Raw genomic sequence first — 27,220 nt, forward strand, 5'->3', positions numbered from 1 at the left:
CATGCGCCATCTCTATTATTCGCAACGTGGAGGTACTAGCTCTTCCGAGCGAGCGTGATTACGTCAGCCGCAGCCTCGCTCTAGGAGGGCTAACGGCGCGATTTTTCAAAATGGTGGTGTGGAGGGAGAGAGGTTCCCGCCGGGCCCTGGAGCGGGGAAGGAGCGGCCTGGGGCACGGCGGGCTGAGGACGCGGCCATAATGGGGCGCCGCAGCCGCGCTTCGGAGGGGAAATCATAGAGAGGACGCGGGAGGAGCGGCCGGCCGGCCGGCACCATGGCGACCTGCATCGGCGAGAAGATAGAGGTGCGGACCCGACCGTCCCCCGCGTGGGGGTGGGGCCGAGACCCCACCATTCTCCTGAGCGGGCAGGGGCAGGACCCGACCAATCCCCCGGGACGGGAAGCTTGGAGCAGCAGCCCCGCCCCCTCCTGCTACCTGCTGGGGTGGTGCCTCCCCCACCCCCAGCGCGGGGAGTGAATTACTCCCCCGGCTGCGTTGTGCTGGCTCAGGGCCTAAGGCTTCCCAGGGCGCGCCCCGGCGCAGTAAGCGCGACTGGGGAGGAGGACACGGGTAGGGTGGCCTCTCCCCCGGTCGTGCCCACCCCCTCCTGACAGCCTGAACCCTGGCAGGTGGCAAGTGTGAATTCAATAGCACCGTCTGCTCCTAGCAACCCCTGCTCTCTCCCCCAGCCTAGTATTTCTGGTGCAACCTGATCTCAGACCAAACTGCCAGGCAGATGGTTTCTACTGCCTCTGGGCGTGTTCGCCTGATTGCTCTGCTCTCCAGACCCCGCATGAATCCTGCAGCTTCTGTCTCCCAGTGACCGCAAGCCCCGTGGCCAGCTGGCTGCAGTGCAGCAGACACTTGCTACTCCACTGTTAACTGCATGCGTTTCAGAAGCACCCATCGCTGCGGTCTCTGGCCACTCCATGGTGTATTCTTTGGTGCATCAAGGAGAAGGCAACGACCAAGATTTTGGCGTATTTTGAAGTTACTCTGCTACCAGTCTGTACTGGAAGCCGCTACTCATGTCATGACTCAGCAGACAGAACATGTATATGATTCTGGTTGTGGTCAATAAGAGTTTTGTCTGGACTGGAGAGTCGATGTGGAGGTACTTTGCAGATCAGGACCAGAGACTGTAACATACTTTCCCCAAGAAATTCTCAGCCTGAACGGGTGGGTCATTGTCTGGCGACAGTTTTCTCTTGCTAGCTATGGGTCCTCTATAATACCATACATCCTAGTCAACACTAATACTACCTCATTGTTCACATGCAAGTGACAGGAAGTATAAGGAAGAGATAAATATTTTATCCTAAGGCTTGTCTCTCCTGAGAGTAACACTGAGCCAGGGGACTGTTTAGCAAGGTTGTTCCTTTTAACCGTGTTGTATCCAGATCAACTGTAGCGATGAAGGGCCGCTGTTAAGTTAGACCCCTAGGAAGTGAAAAGGTGGTTGGGATCCGCCTACACTACTTCCAGCTGTTGCAGTTGGGCTCAGCCCTTTAAGGTACTGGGTGTTGTCCGTGTGCCATCGCTGAGCGTCCCTAGCTGACGAGAGGTTGCTCTCGCTGGAGGGTGGTTGCAGAGCTCCAGGTTGGTCTCCCTACGAACTGCAGGGGCAGGGAAGGCTTCTGTGCGTCACCGTTTACAAGGGGACTTAGCGGAGCAAACAGCTTGGCCACAGCCCTCGGAGTGTGAGTGGGCCCCTTTCGCTTTCCCCCTGCCGTGCACATCTGTTGCCATCTCGCTTCAACTGTCCCACGGGATCCTAGTAGTCACTGGTGCTCAGGGCCCCTAGTGCCCGCTTGGGAGCCACCCCCAAAGGGAAGCGAGTCTTCCGTGCGGGGGCTGTGACGGGCCACGGGGGGGGAGCATCTCTCTGCGGCCGCTTAGGACTGTCAGGCGGGAGGTGCCTCTGCCGCCGCTGCTATGGCAGCGGGAGCTGGCGGCCGTTGTTCCCCCTTCTGCTCCCCCAGGCGCGGGAGAGCCGGCGGGAAGGCTGCCCGGCTCCGGCGCGGTTACTGCTCCCCTCTGGCCACTGTGTTAGAGTGCAAGCTCTGGGGAAGATGCCGGAGTGGCTGCTGAGTCTCCTTCTGGCCCCCAAGCCCAGCCGCGTTGCCTCTGCCGGCATGTCTCGCAGCCGGGCCGGGGAGAGCTCCATCCAGGTACGCTCCTGCCCCCCGCCCCGTGGGCCGGGAAGAGGGCGTAGGTGCTGGATCTAGGGGTGCGGCGGTGGGGTGTGTGTCCGGCAGCGAACGAGCTTGAAGTGGTTTCCATCATATACATGGTTTACAGTTTGATTGAATGGCTCTCAGCACTCCCACTATAAAAATTATTCCAGCATCCCTGGAAGAGGGGCACCCTGCACAGTCATGGAAGACTAACTGTGAGGTGGTCTCTTTCTCTTTTTCAGGATTTCAAGGTGGGGAACCTTCTGGGGAAGGGCTCCTTCGCCGGGGTCTACAGGGCGATATCCCTAAAAACTGGCTTGGAAGTGGCCATCAAAATGGTAAGTGTTACTACTGTCCCATACACAGCGGGAGAATGCACATGTGACTTGCACAGGTGCAGCCACTGGCGGACGAGTCAAGTCAGCTCTTTCCTGTCCTACTATAGCTATGCATACTGCCAAGAGAATATTGCCTCTCACTGCTGGTATCTTCTCCCTTGCCAAACTTTGCTTTTGGTTGCATATCTAATGCTCTGCATTAGATTTTGTGGCTAAGAACTAGTGATTGAATTGCATATTGCAAAGTTGAGATATAAATTTTAAGTATATTGGGGTGATGCCCAGACATCCCAATCTGATTGGGTCTTTCTTCATGCCAAGTGCAGTAGAAACACATTAAAGATGGGATTTATCCTCAGCCTGTGTAAATTATCATGGATTTCAACGGAACTATAATAATTTACAGGAGAATAATTTAAATCTGAGGATCTGGCCGACAGTTCCTGCCTCAGAATTTATATCCTAAGAGCCTGATCCTGACGTCAGTGAGGTTCCAAATGAGTGCAGGGGGTGCAGCTCACACAGAGTAGTTTGCAGGATTAGGACCTGAGTAGGCTTGCAAAATTCCACTGACCTATGGACAAGAAATTTACTTTCATCTGCTAAAAAAGAAAAATCATTTGATTTTTCATTATTATCCTCTTTGTGATAATCGTGGGTAAACAGATTTTGTGCCTGGGTTGGTTAATCTTGATTTTCTTGGAAGGCTGGCTTATAGTTTATCAAAATACCTGTTTGTATTTTATAAACTTTACTTATTCATATTAACCAACTTTTGCTAGAATTAATACAGGTGGTATAGGTTTGTCTTCACAAGATTATATTTTCAGGTTGCATTGAAATTAACTACATATTGCTTATAAATAGTCCATTTTACCACATTAAATATGCCTAAATATTTCTTATCTGCTTTATTAGTGACTTCTTTTTTCAGTTCTTCTAGATTTGCATGCATAACTGCTTGTTACACAATCAAATATTATTCCAAATCTGTGTGTCTAAGAACAAAGTATTAAGTGCACACTATTGTGATTTAAACTCAAAGTGCAGATAGACTGATTTAAAGAAAAGTTAAATGTAGAAGGAACTTGGGTATCTATAGGGTTACAAAAGAACTTGTAAGATGCAATATATAGTCGACACAAGTAGAGTCTGATGGTAGCATTAATTCCATTGTGGGATTTATCTTAAAATGTGTCTTGAAACGACTTCTCTGGTCCCTTTTTCAGATAGACAAAAAGGCCATGCACAAAGCTGGAATGGTACAGAGAGTTCAAAATGAGGTGAAGATACATTGTCAATTAAAACATCCTTCTATACTTGAGGTAAGAATAACCTTACACTTTGTACACTACCTTAAAATTCTGCTCCATTCATTGTAAAAGTATTCTAACTGTTTTTATTCTGTTTTTATGTTCTAGCTTTATAATTATTTTGAAGATAGCAACTACGTGTACCTGATACTAGAGATGTGTCACAATGGAGAAATGAGCAGATATCTAAAGAACAGAATGAAGCCTTTTTCTGAAGAAGAAAGTGGGTTGGATTCTTTCATATAGTGACATTTTTACTTTTTTTTAATCATTTAATTTTGATACATTTTTAAAAGGGACTTTTATCTATCGCTGTCATTGCTTTCCCTTGGAGCAATTCTATGTAGTTCTAAATCTAGTAGTACTTGAAAGACTTTGCTACAATTGCATATATATTTGATATGTAGTTTCTTTGTTTTGTTGTTAGTCCTGTTTGGGACAGGAATGATAGCATAATAGAATAACAACAATTATGACTTATAAGCAGGGACCTTAATTTTCTGTGATTAAAAAAACCCAAATTCTCTGATTTAAAAAAAATATAAATCCATGTTTTTCTGTGATTAAAATGAAATGCTGAACTTTAGTTTCCTTAGCCACAATATATATAGTTATCGGTAGAACACAATGTTTTATTGATATACAGTAGAACCCCGTTAATCCAAGCCTCCATTATTCAGATCTCCAAGTTAACCAACCACCAGCTGCCTGGGGCTGACCGTGGCTGTGGCTCCGGTGATCAGCCCCCACTGTGTGGGGCTGACTGCCTGAGCACCCCCACCGCATCTTAAAATAAGGGACAGAAAGCTCTTTGCCAATTCTCCTGATTATCCGAGTTTTTGATTATCCATTCTGGCCCCAGTCCCAATTAGATCGGATAAAAAGGGGTTCCACTGTAATTTTAAATTAAAAAATCAGTCAAAGAGTGGGAGGTTGTGTGCATTGAATAAGTGACATTGGTACTTCCAGCAAAATTAAGTTAATAGTTAATATATTTTTATTTTTTCACAAAATGTAAAAACTGAAGATTGTTTGTAAAAATGAAAATTCCATGTTTTTCTCCGGGAAACAGATTTCTTGCATCCCTCCTTATAAGTCCATGTGCTACTAGAAATAAAATATTAAAAACTGGTCTTCAGTGATGCCGAGGTAGATCTTCCCTTTTAACATTAAGGTGTAACCTTTGTTAAATTACAGTTCTAATCTGAAATATGACTACGTAAAATTGACATATTCTTACTCCACAGATTTGTGTCCCTGTTATTACATCCAAGTTGCGTCTCCATACAATAGGAACTAGGACTGTTGCATGATTTAAAAAAATCAGTTGTGCAATTAAAAAAATAGAATACCATTTATTTAAATATTTGTGGGTGTTTTCTACATTTTCAAATATATTGATTTCAATTACAACACAATACGTATATAGTTCTCGCTTTATATTTTTTATTATAAATATTTGCACTGTAAAAAACAAAAGTAGTATTTTTTAGTTCACCTAATACAAGTACTGTAGTGAAATCTTTCATGATAAAGTTGAACTTACAAATGTATAATTATGTACAAAAAAAAACTACATTAAAAAATAAAACAATGTAAAACCCACAAGTCCACTCACTCCTACTTCAGACAATCGCTCAGACATACAAGTTTGGTTGCAATTTGCAGGAGATAATGCTGCCCACTTCTTGTTTACAATGTCACCTGAAATTGCATGGCATGGTTGTAGCTGGCATCACAAGATATTTACGTGCCAGATGCGTTAAAGATTCATATGTCCCTTTATGCTTTCAACCACCCTGATGGTGGATTCTGCTTGATAACGACCCAGAGCAGACCAATGCATGTTCATTTTCATCATCTGTGTCAGATGTTACCAGCAGAAGGTTGATTTTCTTTTTTTAATGGTTCGGGTTCTGTAGTTTCCGCCTCTGAGTGTTGCTCTTCTAAGACTTCTGAAAGCATGCTCCACACCTCATACCCCTCAGACTTTGGATTGCACTTCAGATTCTTAAACCTTGGGCGGAAGGCTGTAGCTGTTTTTAAAAATCTTACATTGGTATCTTTGCGTTTTGTCAAATCTGCTGTGAAAGTGTTCTTAAAACAAACGTGCTGGGTCATCATCTGAGACTGCTATAACATGAAATATATGGCAGAATATGGGTAAAACAGAACAGGAAACATACAATTCTCCCCCAAGGAGTTCAGTTACAAATTTAATTAAGGCATTTTTTTAATGAGCATCATCAACATGGAAGTATGTCTTCTGGAATGGTGGCTGAAGCATGAAGGGGCATACGAATGTTTAGGATATCATAAATACCTTGCAATGCCAGCTACAAAAGTGCCATGTGGATGCCTATTTTTACTTTCAGGTGACATTGTACATAAGAAGCAGGCAGCAGTATCTCCCGTAAATGTAAACAAACTTGTTTGTCTTAGTGACTGGCTGAAAAAGAAGTAGGACTGAGTGGACTTGTAGGCTCTAAAGTTTTTACGTTTTGTTTTTGAGTGCAGTTATGTAACAAAAAATATATATCTCTGTAAGTTACACTTTCATGATAAAGAGCTTGCCCTACAGTACTTGTATGAGGTGAACTGAAAAATACTATTTCTTTTGTTTATAATTTTTACAGTGCAAATATTTGTAATATAAAATGAGCACTGTACACTTTGTATTCTGTGCTGTAACAGAAATCAATATATTTGAAAATGTAGAAAAAAAATCCAAAATATTTAATAAATTTCAATTGGTATTGTTTAACAGTGTGATTAATCACAATTAATATTTTTTAGTTAATCGCTTGAGTTAACTGATTAATCAACAGCCCTAACAGGAGCATTGGAACAGCCCCATTATTTTCTGTTTTTGCTGGTTTTTTATTCTTGATATTGCAGATCCAACACAGGTCAAAAAAGAGCTGGAGTCTAGTTTGTTTTGTGCAGCATCATTGGAACTATTTACCAAGTTCCAAAATGGAGGTGGATATGAAAACTCTGTGGCTGTCCGTATGGTTCTGAGGGCCTAATCTGTTTTGTGGAACTATTTGCTAATGATGATGAATGATACATTGGGAGGAAAGAATACACAATGAATTAGCAAGGCTGGCAGTTGCTTTTTTTTTTTGCAATGCCCATATACTTTTCATATGGAAATCATTGCTACAAGAAGCACCAATCCCCATGTTACTGCCAGAGTTCCTTGTCAAGTAGATATACACGTCAAACAACCGATTTTTGTTGGTCTCTCTTGAATAGTGGTTCAGGACAGATATTACTGTACATTTGGGGATTTTTTTTAAAGCACTGAAATACGTGTAAGTGCAATTCATTGTTCTTCACCTGTTAAAGCTTTGTATTATCCCTTATAGACATCATCCCCATAACAGACTCAGGAGCCAGAATTAAGTGATAGAACAGGAAGCTGCAAAGCGGCGTGCTTTCACCAATTTGGGAAAAGTTATTTAAAAAATACTGTCTGCTAGACCCAAATTAGTCTTTTCTGTGGAATGGTGACTTTTACCAGTACAATTCACTCCTCTCTCTCCAAAGTTTTCTTAAGGTCTTTGCCCTCTCCAAACTCCTAAAGGAGGAGTAGAAAAAGAGACTGAATATATTGGGTGCGGGTCGGGGAGGGGAATAAGGGAGTTGGCCAGTAGACTAGCTTCTGCAATTTGAAAGATGGTGGTTGGTGTTGCTTTCCAACCAATATGTCTTTAATTGCACTCCAGCTGGGAGGCAGAAGCACTGAAGAATACAGTACATCCCTAGGGATGACTACCGAATTTAAAATGCAGTTCTATTCTGAAGGTAACACCACTGTCTCCAGTGGGATTGCACAAGTGCAACTGATTGGAACTTGTAAACAATTAATTAACGAAATACAAGTGAATATAATTCCTCTTCTAGTTGTGTTGGCTCTGCACTGCCAACAGGCACTGAGGGTGGTACAAACATATTTTTCTCACTAAGTCATCAGGATTTGTTGAATAAGATCCTGTTCTTATGTTGTCATGTAGAGTCATACTGACTGAATTTAGAGGTGGTCTAATGATGAAGCCAACTTGTACACAGTACACTTGGGAATACTTCTGAGTGATTTCAGGACAGAAGGTTGCCTTGTAGAAGTGACTTTACTGTATTTTAGAATAACTTGTAAGTTTTTTTTTCTATGTGCTTCAGGCACTTTGCCAAGAGTGCATCATGTACACAGTTAGGAAGGGTGAATTCCTTGAGCTGTAATAAGGATTGGTAATTGAAAGGAAGTGAGAAGAAATGTTATGTTTATGTTGTAATGTGTATGGGATGGAAGAAGGGTTAATGGTCATTTGCCTCAGCAAACAGTGCTTCCTGCCATAGCCATAATCCTGAAGCAGTGGTACAGGACACTATTTCAGTCTATGTGAAGCCTTAAGGCATTCATCCTCTTGTTCTAGACTATGCTCTTGGTCTTCTTTGTTTCATGATTGCTTTACCTGTTGTGGTAGGGAAAACAGTTTCTAATTGTAACTTTTAAATTAGTTTACTGGGAGAAGGGACTGCTCAAGATTATTTGTGTTTTCAACATTGTTGACATCTGTGCCAGTTTATTAGTGATCTGTTACACTGTGTCCAAACACCTGATCTCTTGTGTATATATAACCTATACATCACACAAAACAGATTAGTTCTAAGAATCTGCTTTATATACTAACTTCTAGGGCAGTGATTTTTTTTCAACCTTTTTTCATTTGCGGACCCCTAAACATTTTCAAATGGAGTTGTTTGACCCGTTTGGAAATCTTAGACATAGTCTGCGGAGCTCCATGGACCACAGGTTGAAAACCACCGTTCTATGGTAACAACCTTTTGCGGACCTATTAGACGTAGCCTGTAGAACCCCAGTGGTCCGCGGACCACACGTTAAAAGCCACTGTTCTAGGGTGTTCAGAAATAAAATCACTGCCCCATGTTAACAAGTTGTCAAAGCATCTAGGGCCAGTTTTAAATATTTTCAATTTGTACTCAAGTTCTTGATTAAGTGTGGTTTTGCACAGTGGCAAAGAAACAGATTTGATTACTGGATTAAAAGCACCATTACCATGTTTCATGGATTTCCCTTAGAAACACAGAGTCTTGGTGAGACAGCTAAACAGTATAGTAACAGCAAATAATCTCTCCTCTAATCTCTTTAATATAATGACAGTTACATTACACACTTTTAGTAATTTGATCCTAATAAATGGGTCAGATTGGGGCACATAAGATACTTAGTCATGTTTTGATGCTTACTGTTTCAAATATTCTACTAAAACCAGATTTTATATTTTTATGTTCTAACAGCACGACACTTTATGCATCAGATTATCACAGGGATGTTGTATCTTCATTCTCATGGAATATTACATCGGGACCTCACCCTTTCTAACCTTCTACTCACCAGTAATATGAACATCAAGATTGCTGATTTTGGACTAGCAACGCAATTGAAAATGCCTCATGAAAAGCATTACACAATGTGTGGAACTCCTAACTACATTTCTCCAGAAATAGCCACACGGAGTGCACATGGACTTGAATCTGATGTGTGGTCTTTGGGGTGTATGTTCTATACTCTTCTTATTGGGAAACCACCTTTTGACACTGACACAGTCAAGAACACATTGAATAAAGTAGTATTAGCAGATTATGAAATGCCAACTTTTTTGTCAGGGGAGGCTCAAGACCTTGTACACCGGTTACTTCGCAAAAACCCAGCAGATCGTTTAAGTCTTTCATCTGTACTGGATCATCCTTTTATGTCCAGATATAACTCGGCACGAAGTAAAGATTCAGGAACCGTGGAGGATTCAATGGACAGTGGAAATGCCACAATCTCTACAGCCTTCACTGGCTCTTCCAGTGTCAGTGTAAGTGGTTGCTTGAAGGAAAAGAAAAGGCTCTTGGTTGGTCAGCCACTCCCAAATAAAATGACTGTATTTCCTAAAAATAAGAATTCCAGTGACATTTCATCTGTGGATGGAAGCAGTTCTTATAATCACTGGGGAATTCAGGGAAAAGAAACTGGCATAAGTGGTAGGGGAAGAACAATGCAACTTACTGAAGAGAGACCACATTCACGTTATCTTCGGAGGGCCCATTCTTCTGATAGGTCTGGCGCATCTCGCAGTCAGACTCAAGGAATATCAAACACTGTGGAGAGATGCCATTCCATAGAACTGCTTTCAACGACCAGAGTAGGAGTGATGGAAAATACAGAAAGATTTTCACGTGTAAACAGCTATGGTGATATTCCCCCTATATTTAAGGATAAGACTTCCTATAGTTCTGGTTCTTTTGAAAAGCACACATCTCCACCTGTGAAAGACCAAACACAGTAAGAATCAGTCTGTTTTAGAATTGGCAGCTTTAAGATAAAATCTAGAACTATCTGTCTTGTTAAATGCATAATGTTATGGAATAAGCTATAGTAGAAAAACATTTAAATTTCAGTCAGCACAAATGCATTTTCTATTAGTGTTTTAAAAATGAGTTCCCCTCCTATATGTCTCTGGTGAAAACTATAGGGTCCCACCATGAGGGGAGGAGCAAGTCTTGACTGCTGAAAGTCTCTGCAAGCCTGGCTTAGATGCCAAGTAGGAGGAGGATGTGGCTTCTGCCAGTATAGCTGTCTGGGGGCTGTAGAGGGGTGGGGGAAGAAAGCCCCAAATGCAATGCTTCACCAATAGCCATTGTCCTCTGCATGTGCAAGTTCCAGGTCCTAATTGATGAGAGCCCTGGCTGTCTTAAATTTGTCAAACTTCAGTTAACTAATAGTATAACAATAAACCAATATATCTATTTTAGACTATATGTATGGAAATAATATTTGCTTTTTTGCTATATTTGCCTGGTGCACCTGTCCCATGTTATCTGGAGTCTCCAAAGTTCTATATGATTCTCTTAGCCCCCGCCAACATGTTCTGTTACTGTCTCTGCATCTGGAATAGAATTACTCTTATGTTATACAAATGTACAGTATAATCTTGTTTATGGATGTCACTTTTATTTCACAAAAGCTATACTACTCATTTAGTAAAAGAGCCACGTTGTACAAATTTATTTAGCTTTAGGGTCAATAGCCAATAAATATTCATGTTTATTGTTATGGAAACACTTACACATATTTGTGTATTTAGCTCAAATTATCTCTGTCCAATGAAGCCCAGTATTGGTTTATTAGAACAGAAGTCCCAGACTGAAACAATGCAGCAGTGGCTTGGAAGCATACAGACAAATGGTATGAATTTTCAGAATGTTGTTGTTTTTTTTTTAATTGTCAAGTTTGCATGACCTATACAAACTAAAGAAATGCTGTTATTTGCCCTAGGCATGTAATTACTTACTTGTCTTATAAATTAATATTTCCTTATTTGTGACAAAAGGACAAATCTAATTGTGTGTGGTGAAATTATCCAGTACAATAGGATGTACTGCTAATATTACATAAGAAATTGGACATTAAGTAGTGTTCGCTTCCATGGGAGGGTGGGGGTGCAGTCTGGCTTCCTGGAGGAAACATGGGAGGGTACTTAAAATAACGAATTATTATGATGTGTTCCTTTGTGTCCCCTTCAATATTCAAATGTTTTTCTATGCAGATAAACACATTATGAACTAAAAGTATAGTAAATGGTACAAGAATAACTGCCTGCAGTATCATAAGTGAAGCTTGATAGTCGCATTGTATATCACTCTGAAATGAGGTCATCCTTTCCTTTGGCTACCATCATTAACTTTCTGATTTTTTTTTTCATTTATTGTACTTATAAAAACAACTAGTACCAACAGGAAAATTATAATACAGAATTTTATAGTCCTTCCTCATTGTTCAGTACTGACCAGAAGCAGAACAACTCTGTGCCTATTAAATGATGATTTGAAGAGTGAAGGGTAAAATTTTCAAAAGCACTTAAATCCCACTGACTTTTTCCAATGGGATTTAAGTTCCTGAATGCCTGTCACTTTTGAAAATTGAACTCTGGTGCTTTTGAATATTTTTACCCTAACTTCACTATTTTGGAGATACTGAGATGTCATTCTTTGAATAACATAAAAATGTTTTGTGTATGAGTGTAGAGTATGAAAGACAGATGATAATTAGAGTTGCAGAAGGGAGGGTGGAGAGAAATACAAAAGACACAGAAGGGAAGGAGGAGTTCTTTGCCATGCATTATATTACATCGTATATGCAAACTGTACATAATAAAGATGTAATTTAACCAAGAGGTTTAAATAACACAAAACCACTCATTTTTCTTTGTTTGATATTGTCAGACTCCCTTTCCCTTGGGGGAATTGTAACCATATGATATATATATAGTTGGAATTACCCTATTCCTCATATAATCTAGCTATCTCTGCTTTCTGTCCCTTCTCAACTCTTTTATTCTTTTTGCATTGCTTCTATGCCATGGTAGAAAGGATGCATTCATTGTTTGGGTGAAGGAGAGAGATGAGGCCGATTAAATATCGGCCTCATTTAATCAAATATAACCGTCATGGCCAAATCAAATATAAAAGCAATCTGTTCCCCTAGCTGAACGTGGGAAAATATAGCATAACTATTCACACCTACCAGTGTAATCTAAATTTCTAATCTACCCTTTTGCTGTCATATTACACATAAAAAGCAGAATATTGTAAATATTTTTTATTTATGGCACTAGCATATTCAAGTATTCTATTTCTGTCTACTTTATAGCTAAAATAGAAAACACTTCTTAAAAAGTGCATTTGAGAAGTGGTTTTTATTCTATCAAGAGTTTGCCATATTGTAATTTCAGTAAAACTTGCTAGTCCTTTTAATAGTACTACATATATTACCTGAGTGGTAAATTAACAATATTTCTTTCCACCGAGGGAGATCAAGTTTGATTCCTGTTTTAAATTAAATAAATATTTAGAAGTGTACTAGTGGTGGTATAATTTGGAAACAAATCATTCAGAAATGCTGTTTCAGTTAAGGTACTCTGCACCCACTATATTTAAAAGGCAGTGATTGACACATTAGTCACATAGTGGAATTTATTTTAAATTGTATTGGAGTTCAATACATCTTTCAAATTTGAGTCATTTTATTTTGGAATAAACTAAAATGACACACTGATCTCAGCCTAGAAATGTTACTCAATATTGAGGGCTAAACCAACCTTTCTTCTGCAGTTACTTAGTTTTATTTTTTAAATTTTAGTTACTTTGAAATTTTTTTAAAGACCATGAAATAGTTCCTTCCTTTCTATCCCACCTCCCCTTGCCCCTTAAGAACTGAGAAAACTCTTCCAAAGTAATGAATTTCTTAAACCTCTAACCTGAATACAATGCTATTTTTCAGCTCAGCTGAGAGAGCCTCTGGATCACATCAGTACTGATAACACAAATGGAGGTTTCCGATACCATCTAGGTGTGCAGCAAGAAACATCAAGAAATGCCTGGAATGGCTTAAAAGAAAAAAAAAATCCCAGTGCCCCCATTGACGTTGCGCATTCTATAAATGAGATCAGTACAAAGAAATATACCTCTGGACTTCAATGTAAATCTGACAAAGCTCAACCAGCATCTGCATTTGGTCTCTATCCAACTTCAGAACAAGGAAAAATCAGGGGCAAAGAACTATTAGGACATCAGAAACCTACACTGCGAAGTATTGTATCTCCTCTGAATGCTCACAGGCTAAAATCAATCAGACAAAAAACAAAAAATGCAGTGGTATGTTTTGTTTTTTGAAATTATAAAAATAAATATTTATGGATTAAGTATAGTGAAAATGGAGATACTTTTTTATGCAATTGCTCAGTGAAACTGGTGTGCTCACATGCTTTCTAAGATGTCTATTAAAAGAAATCAAAGATTAGTATGGCATGGTAAATCTCAGTCTTCATTAGTATGGTAAACTTCAGTCTTCATATAATCTAATGCCATTACTGATTTTTGGCACAAACGTTAGCGTCTCATTCTGAGTTTACAAATAGAAGAAAATTACAGCCTGACACACACTAGATATATTAAAAATAGGCATGTTTTTCCAAGTATTTGAAAAATGCACACTTTAACTTTACAGGTCTTGTTTTGAACGTTAATGTGACCAAATTAAAATATTATGTGCACGTGGTAGTAATATAAAACATGACCATTTCCTTTTAAGCTATGTATCTTAATTGGAATTGAAGAGAATAGTCTTGCTCCTTCTCTCACAAACACTCTTGACCTCTTTTTCCTCATTGCTTTCTTTTTTTCTCTCTCCTTTAAAAATAAAGTTCTTTCAGTCCCTGCTTATCTCAATTTCTTGTTTTTTCTCATTCTTGTCTCTTTTCCTTTGTTTCTCTTACTGCTTTCCCCCTCTTCATCCTCCATCTGTTCTTTCTCCTCCCTTACCCTAGTATTTGAAAAGGTATTAGGGCTGATCTACCTCCTCATTTCTGATTGGTCACTTCAAGAAGCCACACACTTGGCTATATAACTCTTTGTTCATGCTGAACAAGCATTAGAATTGTCCTAAGTAATAGCATTACCTGTACAAGTTACTTCAGGGAGCACAAAATCAGCTGCTTGATCTTGGTAATACCATTGTTCATTTTTATGAATTTGCTATAAACATGGAGAGGGAGGAAACAAATACTTTTCTGAAATGTTTGGGGGGGGGAGGGGGAAGTATAGTCTCATTTGGGCAAGAAATTAAATTTTAACCTGGCTTTTATTTTTTGTGTGTGTTTTAGGTGAGTATTTTAGATGCAGGAGAAGTGTGTATGGAGTTTCTAAAGGAACTCCATTCCCAAGAGCTTGTGAAAGAAGTTCTCAGAATATCTTGTGATGGAAGTGTGGTGAGTAGTAATTTAACTTAAATTGATCATTTCCATTTATTATAAATATCAAGTGACTATAGTATTAAACTGTTCAGTATATCAAAATAAAAGCAATAGCCTTTAGCTATATTAACCTTAATTTGAGTATCAGTTTGTTTAGAACACTTTTTATCCTTTAGATAGCAGTTGAATATTTTGCATCAAGGATGGGTGCGAAACTGCAGATATTTTCTTCTTGGGTAGTGCAGCCTTTGGAATGCAAGTAGCAGACTGATTTGTTTCTGTTTTTGTTTTTTTTTTAAAAATAGACCTTTGATTTTGGTTTTGGATCTAAAACTGGCTAAACTTTTAGCTGAAACCTGCCAAAGTAAATTAAGATTGCTTAGACAGAGGAATACAGTAGTTAAGCCTTGCATTGTGTAACTTCCATCCACAGTTTTCAGATAAGGAATTTGTGATATACTGTATAGCAATATAACTATAAGATTTTGGGGGGCTTTTGTTAGATCACAGTTTATCATCCAAATGAAGGAAGAGGCTTCCTTCTTGATGATGGACCTCCCTCTCCTCCTGAAGATGTTGTTATGTACAACTTTGACAACTTGCCAGGTAGTGTAACATTTTCTTTTGTTTAAAAAAAAAAAAGTAGATTAAAAGTGTGGTTTTTAAAAAACTTTGTGCATGGTTGGAATGAGTACAAGCTTTTAAATACTTTATGTTGAATACAATGGAGAAAATGCCTATTCATTTAGGAGCAAGACAAAAACTAGAGCTCTAATTGAAACTGACTACTTTTTTCTTCTTTGAAATGTAATGAGACTTCATAATGCTGTGAGGTAGGGTACTGGTCTTCATTTAATGACTTCATTATAAGGAATCACTTATTTGCCTACATTACATCATAGGGGGATGGGTAAGATTGAAGCTTTTTTAGGATTTTTTGGAGTCTAGTATTCAGACTACTTGAACTTGAGGGAGGGAGGGGTTTCCAAATAATCTTCAAAGCCGGCAACCTAACCTCTTCTTCTTTGTGGCCATAGTTTGAGCCTGAGTGATTATTAAAGCATTTAAGGCAGTGCTTCTCCATATATAACAATCAAGTAATGTATTTCACTGAACGGTTAGTACAGCAGCCTACTTTTTGCTTTAAAGATCATTCACTGACTTTACCAAAACCATCTTGAAAATATTCATAAAATGTGTCCATTGCTTCCTAACTTAAAGAAATCACTAACATATGCTTTGAATGATATTAATATATGAATCTACGGATCCAATATATTCCACATGGATATGAATGTCCTATACTGGCCTAACTTTAAAAAAAAATTGTCAGGGTAAAACACTTAAATAGCTCTGTAAAATACTACCAGGTAAGTCCTTGAAAGCTGACTTCCCCCATTTTCAGTTAGTGACAGCTAGACAGTGACAGATCTCACAAATTAAAAATAATTCATTATAATTTATAAATATGTATACAGTTTTCTTCTGAATTAATCAATTAAGAGTTTTAAATCTTCTTCTTTTAGAAAAGTACTGGAAAAAGTACCAGTATGCAGCCAAATTTGTACAGTTGGTAAGATCCAAAACACCAAAAGTTACCTTCTATACAAGATATGCTAAGTGCATGTTGATGGAGAATTCACCTATTGCAGATGTTGAAGTTTGTTTTTATGATGGTATGTATTCATATGGACACTATCTTTAGCTTTTTACTGCAATGATTAAACCTTATTAGCAAAATTGTACTGAAATCCTGGTGATCAAACAGAAACCATGTGTAACTTCAAGCTTTATTAAAAAAAAAATTTCCTAAGAACAAATTGTGAACGCTTCCAAGTTTAAAAAGGAAAGAGTATTACAATTTTTTTAAGTACTGTATATATTTTAGTATTTTGTCAATTGTTTTTCACCCTAGCACACAAGCCATTTAAATACTTAAGTTACAATACCCACTATCTCCTGGCAGATTCAATTATCCAGTGTTTTGAGCACGCACCACAAGAGTGGTATTAACTACTGTCGCTCTTTGTGAATCACCTTCCTCCCTACCTGTGATTGTTTCTCATTTTAGATGGGTGAACAGTGTGCTTGCTCTTAGATTTTTCCCTGTCATTATCTAGGAAAAATTGTGGCATTTTTAGTAGAAACCTCAAGAGCAAGGGATCCAACTATGTCTCTAAATTACAAATAAAGAAAAGATTTCAGGACAAATTCTTTTCTGGTGTAAATAGGCATAGCTGCATTCAAAACAATGAAGTCAATCTTAGGCCTTCCAAAGCAATAGTAGTAGTTACTTTTTTTCTTAAAGATTGTGTAAGAACACAAATAGATCAGTATTCAGGTAAGTCCACTTTTCAGTAGCACTGCTGAGAAGTGCCTGTTCTGCAGAACAAGCTCTTGTTTTGTTGTGTTTAAGTGGCCCCTTTCATTTAATTGAGTAAGACAAATAATGAATACATTCTTCATTTTTGTTTCAACAGTTGTAACACAAGAGCACTATTCTCTAATACTTGATTTCATTATCTTAACGTCTTGAGTTGGAATATCTTAACATAGTGGTTCTCAACCTTGCCAGACTACTGTACCCCTTTCAGCAGGCTGATTTATCTTGGGTACCCCAAGTTTCACCCCATTTAAAAACTACTTGCTTACAAAATCAGACATAAAAACACAAAAGTGTCACAGCATATTATTCCTGAAAAATTGCTCATTTTCTCATTACCATATAATTATAAAATATATTATAAACCAAGGTAGAGAAATACTGCTATAGTATATACAGAAGTATAAACAAGTCATTGTATGAAATTTTAGTTTGTACTGACTTTGCTAGTGCTTTTCATGTAGCCTGTTGTGAAACTAGGCAAATATCTAGATGATGACGTGCCCCCTGGAAGAACTTTGTATACCCCAGGGGTATGTGTACCCTTGGTTGAGAAACACTGTCTTAACATAAATAAGTAGTAATTTAAAGGTGAAGTGGTGTGCTATGAAATCCTGGGCCAGATCTCATGTATGTATATTTGGTGGTGGTGGTTTTTTAAATGCATGGCATTTGCGCAGGAACTATATCTGATACTGAATATACACTAATACATTAATATATGTTAACATTATAGTTCACCTATTTAAGTTGCTTTTTGATTTCTCCTAGGTTTAGAGTTCATCTTGGAGTGAGTTAAAGGAATGGATGTTTCTCTTTGCAACAAGTCTTACATATATTATTTCTTGACAATTTCTGAAGAATGTAGCAGCAGTAATTTGCTGTACTTGGTAACTTTTGATATTTTAGAGAAAAAAATGATTAGACTTTGTTTTTCTAGGGGCAAAAATACACAAGACAGCAGGTATTACTCGAGTGATAGAAAAATCTGGGAAATCCTACACTTTGAAAGAAGACAGTGAAATTGGCCTGAAGGAAATACAAATATATATGGATCATGCAAATGAGGTAAATATTTATTGTATAGGCACCTCTGAGTGCAAAGTGCCCGCTTCTAAACTTGCAGCCTTTTTCACTGAGGTTGGCTCCAGGACTATCTTCTGTCCTTTCGGTGCCTACTTTTCTCTTTAATGTTATGACTTTTTAAAAAATGCAATCAGGCTTTATAAAGTAATGCCATCCCTATATTTGATTAGTTAACTTCCAATGTAAATTAAAGATAATTGTGAAAAGAGCCTCTGTTGCTTTTTCTGCAAAGCAGCCTTGCAGATAGGTGAAGGAGATATGTTTTAAGCAAAAAATGCCGCTAATCTGCCCTTAGTGGAATACCCATTTACCAACCTTTCAGGCCCCATGTCTCCCAATAAGCAGTCACAGGAATAATATACCACCTCTTTGTGGGCTTGGGAATAAGAAACCAAGACCACGCACCCACTGTATGCCTTTCCACTCCCTACCCTCATTTTACTGCAAGCTTCCTACATTGGGATCCTGCTTCTCTCTTCCCTTGGCCTGTGAGAAGGGAAAGAGGGGGTGGTATGGACTTTGGATCTTGCCCTATAGGGGCACATTTTCAGTGCCCCTATAGTGTATGATCCAAAGTCCATTGAAGTTAATAGAATTCTAATGGTCTTCAATGGGCTTTGGAGCAGGTGCATGGGAGTGAGCTTTTGAGCTAAGGAGAATGAGTTGAGCTCCCCCTGAAGGCACAGCAGTGTGTCTAGGAGCTGCTCTCTATACTGCTAACAGCCGAAATGCTGCAGCCTTGTCAAAACCAATTTCCTCTGTACCAGTAAGCTTTAGCAAGGCTTTTGCAAACACCAGACACGCCCATCACATTAAATAGTCCATGTTACAGATATTTATATAGCACTTTCATGTTCTGGATATAAACGAACTTCTTTTTTAATTTTTATTTTTATATTTTTTTCTTCACAAAACTAGGGACACCGTATTTGTCTTGCATTGGAAGCTGCTGTTTTGGAAGAAGAAAAGAGAAGTGAAAGTGTTCCCTTTTTTCCAATAATTGTTGGAAGGTAAAAGTGTATTTTAAATTGTAGCAAAACTAGGTGTGTAAACATATAAATATATCTGGATTTATAGACTCTCCTTCATTGGTATAAAATACAATTAGACTGCATGCAGGTGAGTTAAAGAAATCTAGATCAAAAGATAGCAAACACACATGAAATCTGAAGTTCTTAAATGAATGGTGCTATAAAGTGCTTCGTAAACACAGCCCAATTTTACAGATAGGACAGTAGAGCAACAGAGGTTAAGTAACTTGTCTGAAGCCACACAGTCAATTGCAATTAAGAGAAGCCAGGTTTCCTGACTAAGTGCATTGCACTTCACACAATTATCCCCAGTAAGAAGATTCACGAAGACCTTTTATTCTTGTGCTATTTTTAATTTCCAGGAAGCCAGGCAACACTGAATCTCCGAAGGCTTTGGAACCTCCCTCTACTTTAGTGGATGTAAACTGCGCAGTGAGAGATGCTACCTCAGTGGATAGAAATATAGCTGTGAGCTCTACTCCTTGTCATGTTCCCAACATAAATCCTTCTGTAAGTAAACAAGTATGTAGACTTGAGGATTGCTGTCTAGTTAGAATTCAGATACACAATAATTACATTCAGATACAAAGGTAAATTTTTATGGATTTAACCTGTGTACCTACCAGATTTGATTACAAATACAGTTAGATTAAAATGTTTTGACACAATTTCTTTGCTTGTCAATTTGTAACTTAAAGCTCTTGATCTTCACCTCATTTGTTCTGTCTAGGTTTTGTAGGCATCTGAAAAAGACATGTCATGCGGTACCTAACAGCAGTAGAGCACAATTTGATACCCTTACTTATGAATTTATTTTGCTAAACATAGAAGTATTTTAATTATTGCAAAGCACTATGGAAGAGCTGTCTGAGGCACCTTCTGGTTTGGATGTGCTGGAGATGTCTCATAGGACATTAACAAGCATTCAAACTATGATTCTGGGACATGACATCAAGGTTTTTTAAAAGCGTGCATTTTATGTGAAGCTTTGTTTTGGTATTAGTGTTATCTGTATATTAAAAAAAAAAAAAGTCTAGCATGTCAAAAGGCCCAACAAGCTTAAATAACTGAATCAAGAAGAAGCAGGTGCATCTTGTATGTTGCCTCCTTTAAATGTCTGGCAGACAAAAATATGTTACACACTGAGAGACTCAAAGAATAAGAACAATTCGCTGTATTTCTCTCCTGTTTGTTTCTCTTAGTTATTGGTCAATTGATCATCTCAGTGAGAAGTATTCTTGTAACTAACATGGTCTGAAGCCTGTTTATGAAGTAGAGAATCACTGTAGTTGTGACAATAGGAGACTCTGGTTAAGGGGAAATAGGCTTAAGTAGAAGGGGGAATCTGCTCTCTGAGTACTTACATGGTATAAAAGAAGTCCTGTTACCAGTCCTTTAGTTCAGAGGATGAAGAATATAGTGAAAAGTATCAATTGCTGGTTTGTAATCCATGCATGCTATAGAGTAATTAAAGTGGTCAGATGACGTACATAGGCGACTAAATATTTTAACCAGGAATAAAGGAGCATAAACATCTAAGATTTTTATTTCTAAAACTAAGTGATCATGGTCTCATCATTAGTAAGGACAACAGTGTTGTGCATTTTTGTTCTATTTTTAGATATATGAAGGCTCTGTGTTCACCACTACCATTCCTGAAACAACCTGCTCCTCCAATCAGCAAAAGGAGTGTAGTCCAAACTCAGCCCAGCTTTTAAAATCAGTCTTTGTGAAAAATGTTGGTTGGGCTTCTCAGGTGAGTAGTGAACTGCTGATAAAGTAGACAAGTCCACTTTTTCTTGGACTTGAAATTAAGTGTTTTGTTTTTTTTAACTAGAAGAAATGATTAATTTTGAAAATGTATTTAGGCTTCACTTGAAAGCAGGGAGTACACAGTAAGTTTCATTAAACTACAGTTTTGGTCACTTTTTGAAGACAGATGGGTTGGAAAGTACAGGATAGGGCAATAAGATGATGGAGAAGAGGTTAAATATGAATGAGGAAACTGGGAACTAGCCTTGAGAGAAGACCTGAGTGGATTAGTTCAGCTAGCCAGTACTACTTATTGAAGTTCAGATTAACTCTTTGAGACAATGGAAAAGTCCAAAACTAGTGGAGCTAGATATAGATATGTTAATTCTCTCTTCATGTAGATGTTTATATAACAGACTCTCTTCTAGAGTGGTATATACAGAATGATCTCTCCAACAGGTGGATGAGTCAACTACTACTAACCTTTTTAAACAATAGGATGACAGAGTTAAACTAAAGGGCCATGGGTCACTTTTGTACTTGTCATTAGTGGGTACTATTCTGGAGGAGGAATGAGGAGGGAATTTTCTGTTCATTGCTGGATATGTGGTTTCTTTATGGTCTTTGTGCCAGATTAAGAGGGGGGGGGGGGGAGTTGAAGTTTACAAAACAGCAAAATTGTTTTACATAATCCAGACATGAATTTATGACCTGCTTCTGGTCCTAAATGAGTCAGTAAATTTGTGTAGTAATTTGTCTAATTATACCACATACTGTAGAACCAATAGCCATATAAACTAACCTTGTATTGTTTTTTGTACAATTTTTATTCCACAGTTCTTAGCTAAATTGTACTACTAAAAGAGTAAACTTTCCACAAGTGCTGAAGTCCTATTTTTCAAATCTGCCTAAAAAGCCCTTTGAAAGACAATGAGGCTTGGGCACCTAAGTGACTTCAGCACTTGTGAAAATTTTACCATAAACTTCTTAAAATAGTTATGGTATGCAACTTTAATTATTTGAAGTTTTCAAGCTGTAAACTTTGGACACATCTCTTGTCAGTTGACTAGTGGAGCAGTGTGGGTTCAGTTCAATGATGGATCCCAGTTGGTAGCACAAGCAGGTGTCTCTTCTATCACTTACACATCTCCAAATGGCCAGACAACTAGGTGAGTCTTAATTCTATAAGCACATAGATTACCTTCAAACTAAATGGAAATACAAAATAAACTTTGCAGGTGATATCTAATGTTGACCTTTCAGTTACTATTTTTTAACTCCTACAAATGTTTACTTTGATTAGCATGTTACAGAAATTGAAACCATCTCTTTACTATAATTTCATCATATGACAACTACCCAAATGGCCTATATGTGTAGCACTATGTCCATAGTGTGTAGATAAAAACTTTACTAGCGTTGTAGCACAAAAAAACCCAAAACCCAGATGTGTGTAACTTCATGTGTGTTTTGGCAATCAAATAAGTGTAGGAATAGCAAGCACATCGTAAAATGCATCTTCGGTCAGCCCTGGATAAGATGAGAATGGGTTCTGTCCATATATCTCTTCAGTATGAGATTTTATTTATATTGCTTGCTCAGTAACTAGAGGAAGCTTTAATGAAAAGAACTATATCCATTTTTCTGAAAACATGTCCACAATTTACAAGTTCAGGGAATGCCCTGATAAAGTAACTAAGCTACATGAAGTGTATAGACCTGATGATCTCAGCCCAAACAATAGATGGCATTTGAACACAGTAGATGTTCTATTTTGAGTCTCAGGTGACTATGGCAAATTTTTATTGCTGTTCAATTAATAAAAGTAGGAATTTCATACAATGGAGTGTACATTAAGATCCATTTGCATACTATATTTGCAGTTAGCTGCTCAACTCTCTTGGTTTTTATCAGGTTATATAATCTCTACAATTCTGAACAAAAGAATTCTGCAAGTAAAAAAAACTAGACAACTTTCCTTTAGGTGCTCAAGACATCCAAATACATATTTAGACAAATCAGTAGGTGACTTGACTTTAGAGAGGCTGAGCACCCACAATTCCTGACATTAAGTTAAGGATCCATAGATTCCTAACTTTTAGGCACCCAAGTTTGAACTCTTTAGTATCTTAATCTGCTGAAATCATATATGGATGTTCTGGACATAGAAACGGCTTCTACTACTTACTTGTGTAACTTCCTCCACCTGCTAGGTATGGAGAAAATGAGAAATTACCAGAATACATCAAAGAGAAGTTGCATTGTCTGTCTTCAATTCTTGTGATGTTTACCAATCCAGCTGGCCCCCGGTGACGAACATAAAGCAACATTTTGGGCTAGGCGGCTTAATAAATAACTTGCTGGCATTCAAGCAAAATGACTGATTGGCTCAGCTTACCAGAAACTCTTATAGTTCAGAAATTCTACTCAGTGATGTCTGCTAAACAGCAGGAAGGAAAGTGTTGCTATTACATCTAGCCAGTCATTTGTGAAACACATCTTACAAATGTGTAATACTTTCCACAGAGGACACAAAGTTGTTCTACATAATAGATTCTGGGCAATCTGAGACTGATTTTTTCAAGTAAAGAATCCCTGAACAATCAATCAGAACTGTACATAGTGTCCCCCCTCCCACACTGCTCAGTCAATGCTGGCAATCAAAGAAAAAGCATTTGCACTGTTGAAATATTTGTACCTGTAAATAACTTGTATTTTATGTGGCTTACAAGTAATATATGTAAAAATATACATTGTTTTATACTTGTTTTATATTTTTGTAGCAACAGTTTCTAATGAAATTTCCCTGCAAAAGCATTTTATAAAAAAATAAATAAATGCAGTGGTAATTGTCCAGATCATTTGGTTCATTTAACAAAACCATTGCTTAGGGCATTCTCAGATGATGGTACACTGGTGTGGTGTGTGTGAGAGAGTAAAAAGGTACAACTTTAGTTGTAACATTCCGATATGGAATAATGTCCCTGGGCACATCACCTCTGATTTTGGCCCACTGAATCCAAGGGTGTATAGGGACTGGAAAAAGTGCAGCAGAATGGTGTAGAAATGCCAGGCTTATTAGGCCACACCCTACTTCTAACTTGCATGCTGAGAAGCTGCAAAAAATTCAAGTTGCACCTACTTGTGATCATTATGTCTAATTTAGACTTCCTTTGGGTATATATCACCTCTGCATTGGGCCTAGTACTATGGTGAATTCTTCTTAAATTTACAGAATTTCTGAATTTTTCCCCACATAGTAAGTACTATGCCAGTTACTTTTTACATTGTAAATGCTGTTGTAGTTCAAAGTACAGCTACAGGTAGTTTTTTTCCTAATTCAGACAAAATTTCAAGAATTGTTATCATGTACTGGGATGGGTGGACTAAGAATCAGCTATGTAAGTGGAGTCAACCAAAGAGCTTTAAATTTTTAAACATACTTCTGTAGTGTCATATATTCTAGCTGGCTTCCTAGGCAAAATGAATTAGTACAGATAAGCAAAAAATACAGCAACACTTTATTTTTAATAAAGGTCAAAGATCCTTAAAACTGAAAGTATAAATATAAAAGTATTTTACTCAAATATTTCACATCTTAGAGCAGGGAGAATCTACTGGTCACACTTTCTTCATTGTAACTAGAAAATTCAGAAAGTGTCTAAAAGTGAAGTCTTTCTAAAGCAGGTAACATCTCAAATAAAGCTGTTAGAGAAGAATGTCTTAAACTTAAATTAGCTATTGCCTCTGTGGAAAAGTATACATTTGATATCCCAGATCAGTGTCAGTATAAGGAAGGATTATTGTTGGTTGTGGAATTTGTAATTAATTAAATTAGTTACACTATTAATTCAACTGGTGGAAGGTGCCATTGGCCTAATATACTAACCTCTCCATCAAAACTGAGCTTGCTCATGGTTGGTTCATGCCATGAAACTAGCAGTCTTTTAGGCCTGACCTTTCTAACAAGCAGCAGTTGTGGAGCAGAACAAAATGGAGAAAGCTGGCAGGACTGCATCTGCCCTGACTATGGTGTATTGCTAGGCTTGTATATACCCCCTGTCAGTCACATAGTCACCTGAAAGTGTCATACTTCCCTTTCCCCTCCCCGCCCAGGGGCTGTGTGTGTGTGGGGGGGGGGCGGGGTTAAAAGTCTCAAACCTTCACATCTAAACAGTCTTAAAACTCATAATGACACAGTGTGGTTGGCCAGTCTTGGAAGGGTGAGGGGGATACATGGTAATAATAGGTCCTAAAAGATTGGCAATCTGAAATTTGTCCCAATATTAACAAAAGCAAATATTTTTCAATTTTCACTTGATAACCAATATGCACATGCATTACTTGAAAACTTGTTTGTGAAATACTCAAATTTTGTGGGTTATTCTGTAAAATGTCTATCAGGTGTGATGAAATTACAGTATCTTCAAATGCTTATGTAATTTACAAGTAATTCCTATTTATTTGTGTACTTGTTACCCAGCTGCTTTTTGAAAATCCCACCCTTACTGCACATCTACCAGAGGGAGATTACTACTTATTTATTGATCAATAAGGAGAAGCTGTAGGAAAGATATGTAGGTACTCTTTCATTTTTCTCACTATCTACATATATAAACAGTCAGATAATGGGTCTTTGGATTTTACTTTTTTTTAAATGGCTTTGAACAGTTTTGTTGACCTGGGAAGCCAAGCACTGAACTGATATTCCTCAGTGAAGGATGTCTGGCTGCCTTAGAGGTTTATAAAACTTGAAACTATGATCTTTGAAATAAATGAATATGGTTGACTTTGCTGAATGGCAAAACAGAAACCAATTAGCCTCTTGATTAAAAGATATATGCAGGGGCCTTTGTGCTCTAGAGAATGGGTTTTAATCATCTGATATTTGTATCTATTCATAAGCTTTACTTTTAAAGCATTAAAGGAATTTCTTTAGAGTTAACCAAAAAATTAACTGTAAAGTTATTAAGCTACTCACTCGTTCAGTGTACAAATCTTTCAGAATTATTTATGGTATAGTGAAACAAAAACAAGACTTTTGCAATATTTAATAGAAAGGTAGAATGCCTAGCAATTTAAATCACAAAACACTTAAGTTTACCATTTCTGCATATTAAGAAATGCACTTTTCAACACTTAGCCTACCTCCCTGCAATATTGCAAATTACCTTTTTGTCCTGAAAAATTCTCATGAGTAGGAGTAGCATCTGTTTTAGATCAAGTGTCAAATTAACTGCAGATAATGCAATATCCCTCTTCATCTTATTGTATTGTTCAAGTCTCCTTTTAGTGGTAAATTTATTGGGAATACAGGAAGCTTTTGTGTGTACTGGGTGGGGTCCTCATATCTACAAATCCCAGCCATTAAGGTTAAGTCAAGTCTCATTTCTGCTCAGATTTTTTTTTTACTCACTTTATTCTAAGTTTCAGTCCTGTTAAGCATTCTGTTCTTGATGACTGAAAATGGAAAGATTACATTACTTAACCTTTGCTGCTTCTGAAGTCTCTGCTTCTCAGGTCAACGCAACCTTTGAGATGCTCTATTACAGCTGCCCTGTTACTATTCAAGACCACAAATGGCTAACATACCTTTCCGATAGGTCAGCTATATTCCTCTTTAAAAGCTATAACTTACTCTTGGCTTTAATCAGAAAGGTGGGTCATTAGTTTGTTGTGGCCCTCTAAACACAGAGGATCTCAATCACCATTTCACAGCTCTTCCCTCAAGAGAATTCTTAACATTAGTTATTTTATTAGCGAGTTGGTGCTGGAATGCTTAAAGTATCCTATTCTGTAGTACAGAAGCTTCTTTGAGTGCAAGCTCCTTTCCTATTTTAAATAATCTTGATTCTGCAGAGGGAATGGAAATTTTATGACCTCCCTTCAGTCAGCATTTAAAGTAACATTATTTCAGTAGTCTGTGTTCTAACCTTGGCTTATAGATACTCAAGAGCAGCCATGGCTCTAATTTCAGCTACAGATGGATACTTCTGTTTGAAATACAGTTTAGAATGCATAATTCTTAACCATTAGTGAATCTGATGTCTTTTCATAACTTTGATTGTGTAATTATATAAATCACATTCCTTTTTATGCATTAAATTATGACCTGCAAATAATTCATTTTAGACGGAGATTTTTACAGGAAAAGAGCTACCCAAAATCCATTAATATTCAGTGGGAGTTGGACACCAAACTCAAAGCTGTTCCTGTGAAAATCCCAGCCTCAGTGTTTTCAGTTTAAATCACTCAAAGCTGTTTGAATATTTTGAATAGTTGCCACGTGCATCTATTTCACAATAAATTACAGGAG

At 38.0% G+C, this 27,220-nt stretch overlaps 1 protein-coding gene across 4 annotated transcripts; it reads left to right on the plus strand.

Annotated features, from left to right (window-relative positions):
* The first annotated feature begins 79 nt into the window (after positions 1 to 79).
* On the plus strand, positions 80 to 23,987 carry PLK4 (polo like kinase 4). 4 transcript variants are annotated; one of them, XM_039542415.1, is made up of 16 exons: positions 80 to 304; positions 2,421 to 2,516; positions 3,746 to 3,841; positions 3,938 to 4,052; positions 9,152 to 10,184; positions 10,987 to 11,087; positions 13,182 to 13,555; positions 14,563 to 14,667; positions 15,156 to 15,258; positions 16,179 to 16,328; positions 17,976 to 18,103; positions 19,040 to 19,131; positions 19,515 to 19,662; positions 20,774 to 20,908; positions 21,967 to 22,073; positions 23,118 to 23,985. In XM_039542415.1, exons 1-16 carry the CDS (start codon positions 275 to 277, stop codon positions 23,215 to 23,217), a joined length of 2,913 nt encoding a protein of 970 aa, XP_039398349.1. In that variant the 5' UTR covers positions 80 to 274; the 3' UTR covers positions 23,218 to 23,985. The 4 variants fall into 4 exon arrangements, with proteins under 4 accessions (XP_039398349.1, XP_039398352.1, XP_039398351.1 ...); XM_039542418.1 differs by lacking the exon at positions 80 to 304 and adding an exon at positions 1,127 to 1,180 and having other exon boundaries at positions 23,118 to 23,987; XM_039542417.1 differs by lacking the exon at positions 80 to 304 and adding an exon at positions 1,589 to 1,600 and having other exon boundaries at positions 23,118 to 23,986.
* Positions 23,988 to 27,220: the final 3,233 nt, after the last annotated feature.

This window comes from Mauremys reevesii, linkage group 5 (genome assembly GCF_016161935.1).
Source record: "Mauremys reevesii isolate NIE-2019 linkage group 5, ASM1616193v1, whole genome shotgun sequence".
Classification (NCBI taxonomy): domain Eukaryota; kingdom Metazoa; phylum Chordata; order Testudines; family Geoemydidae; genus Mauremys; species Mauremys reevesii.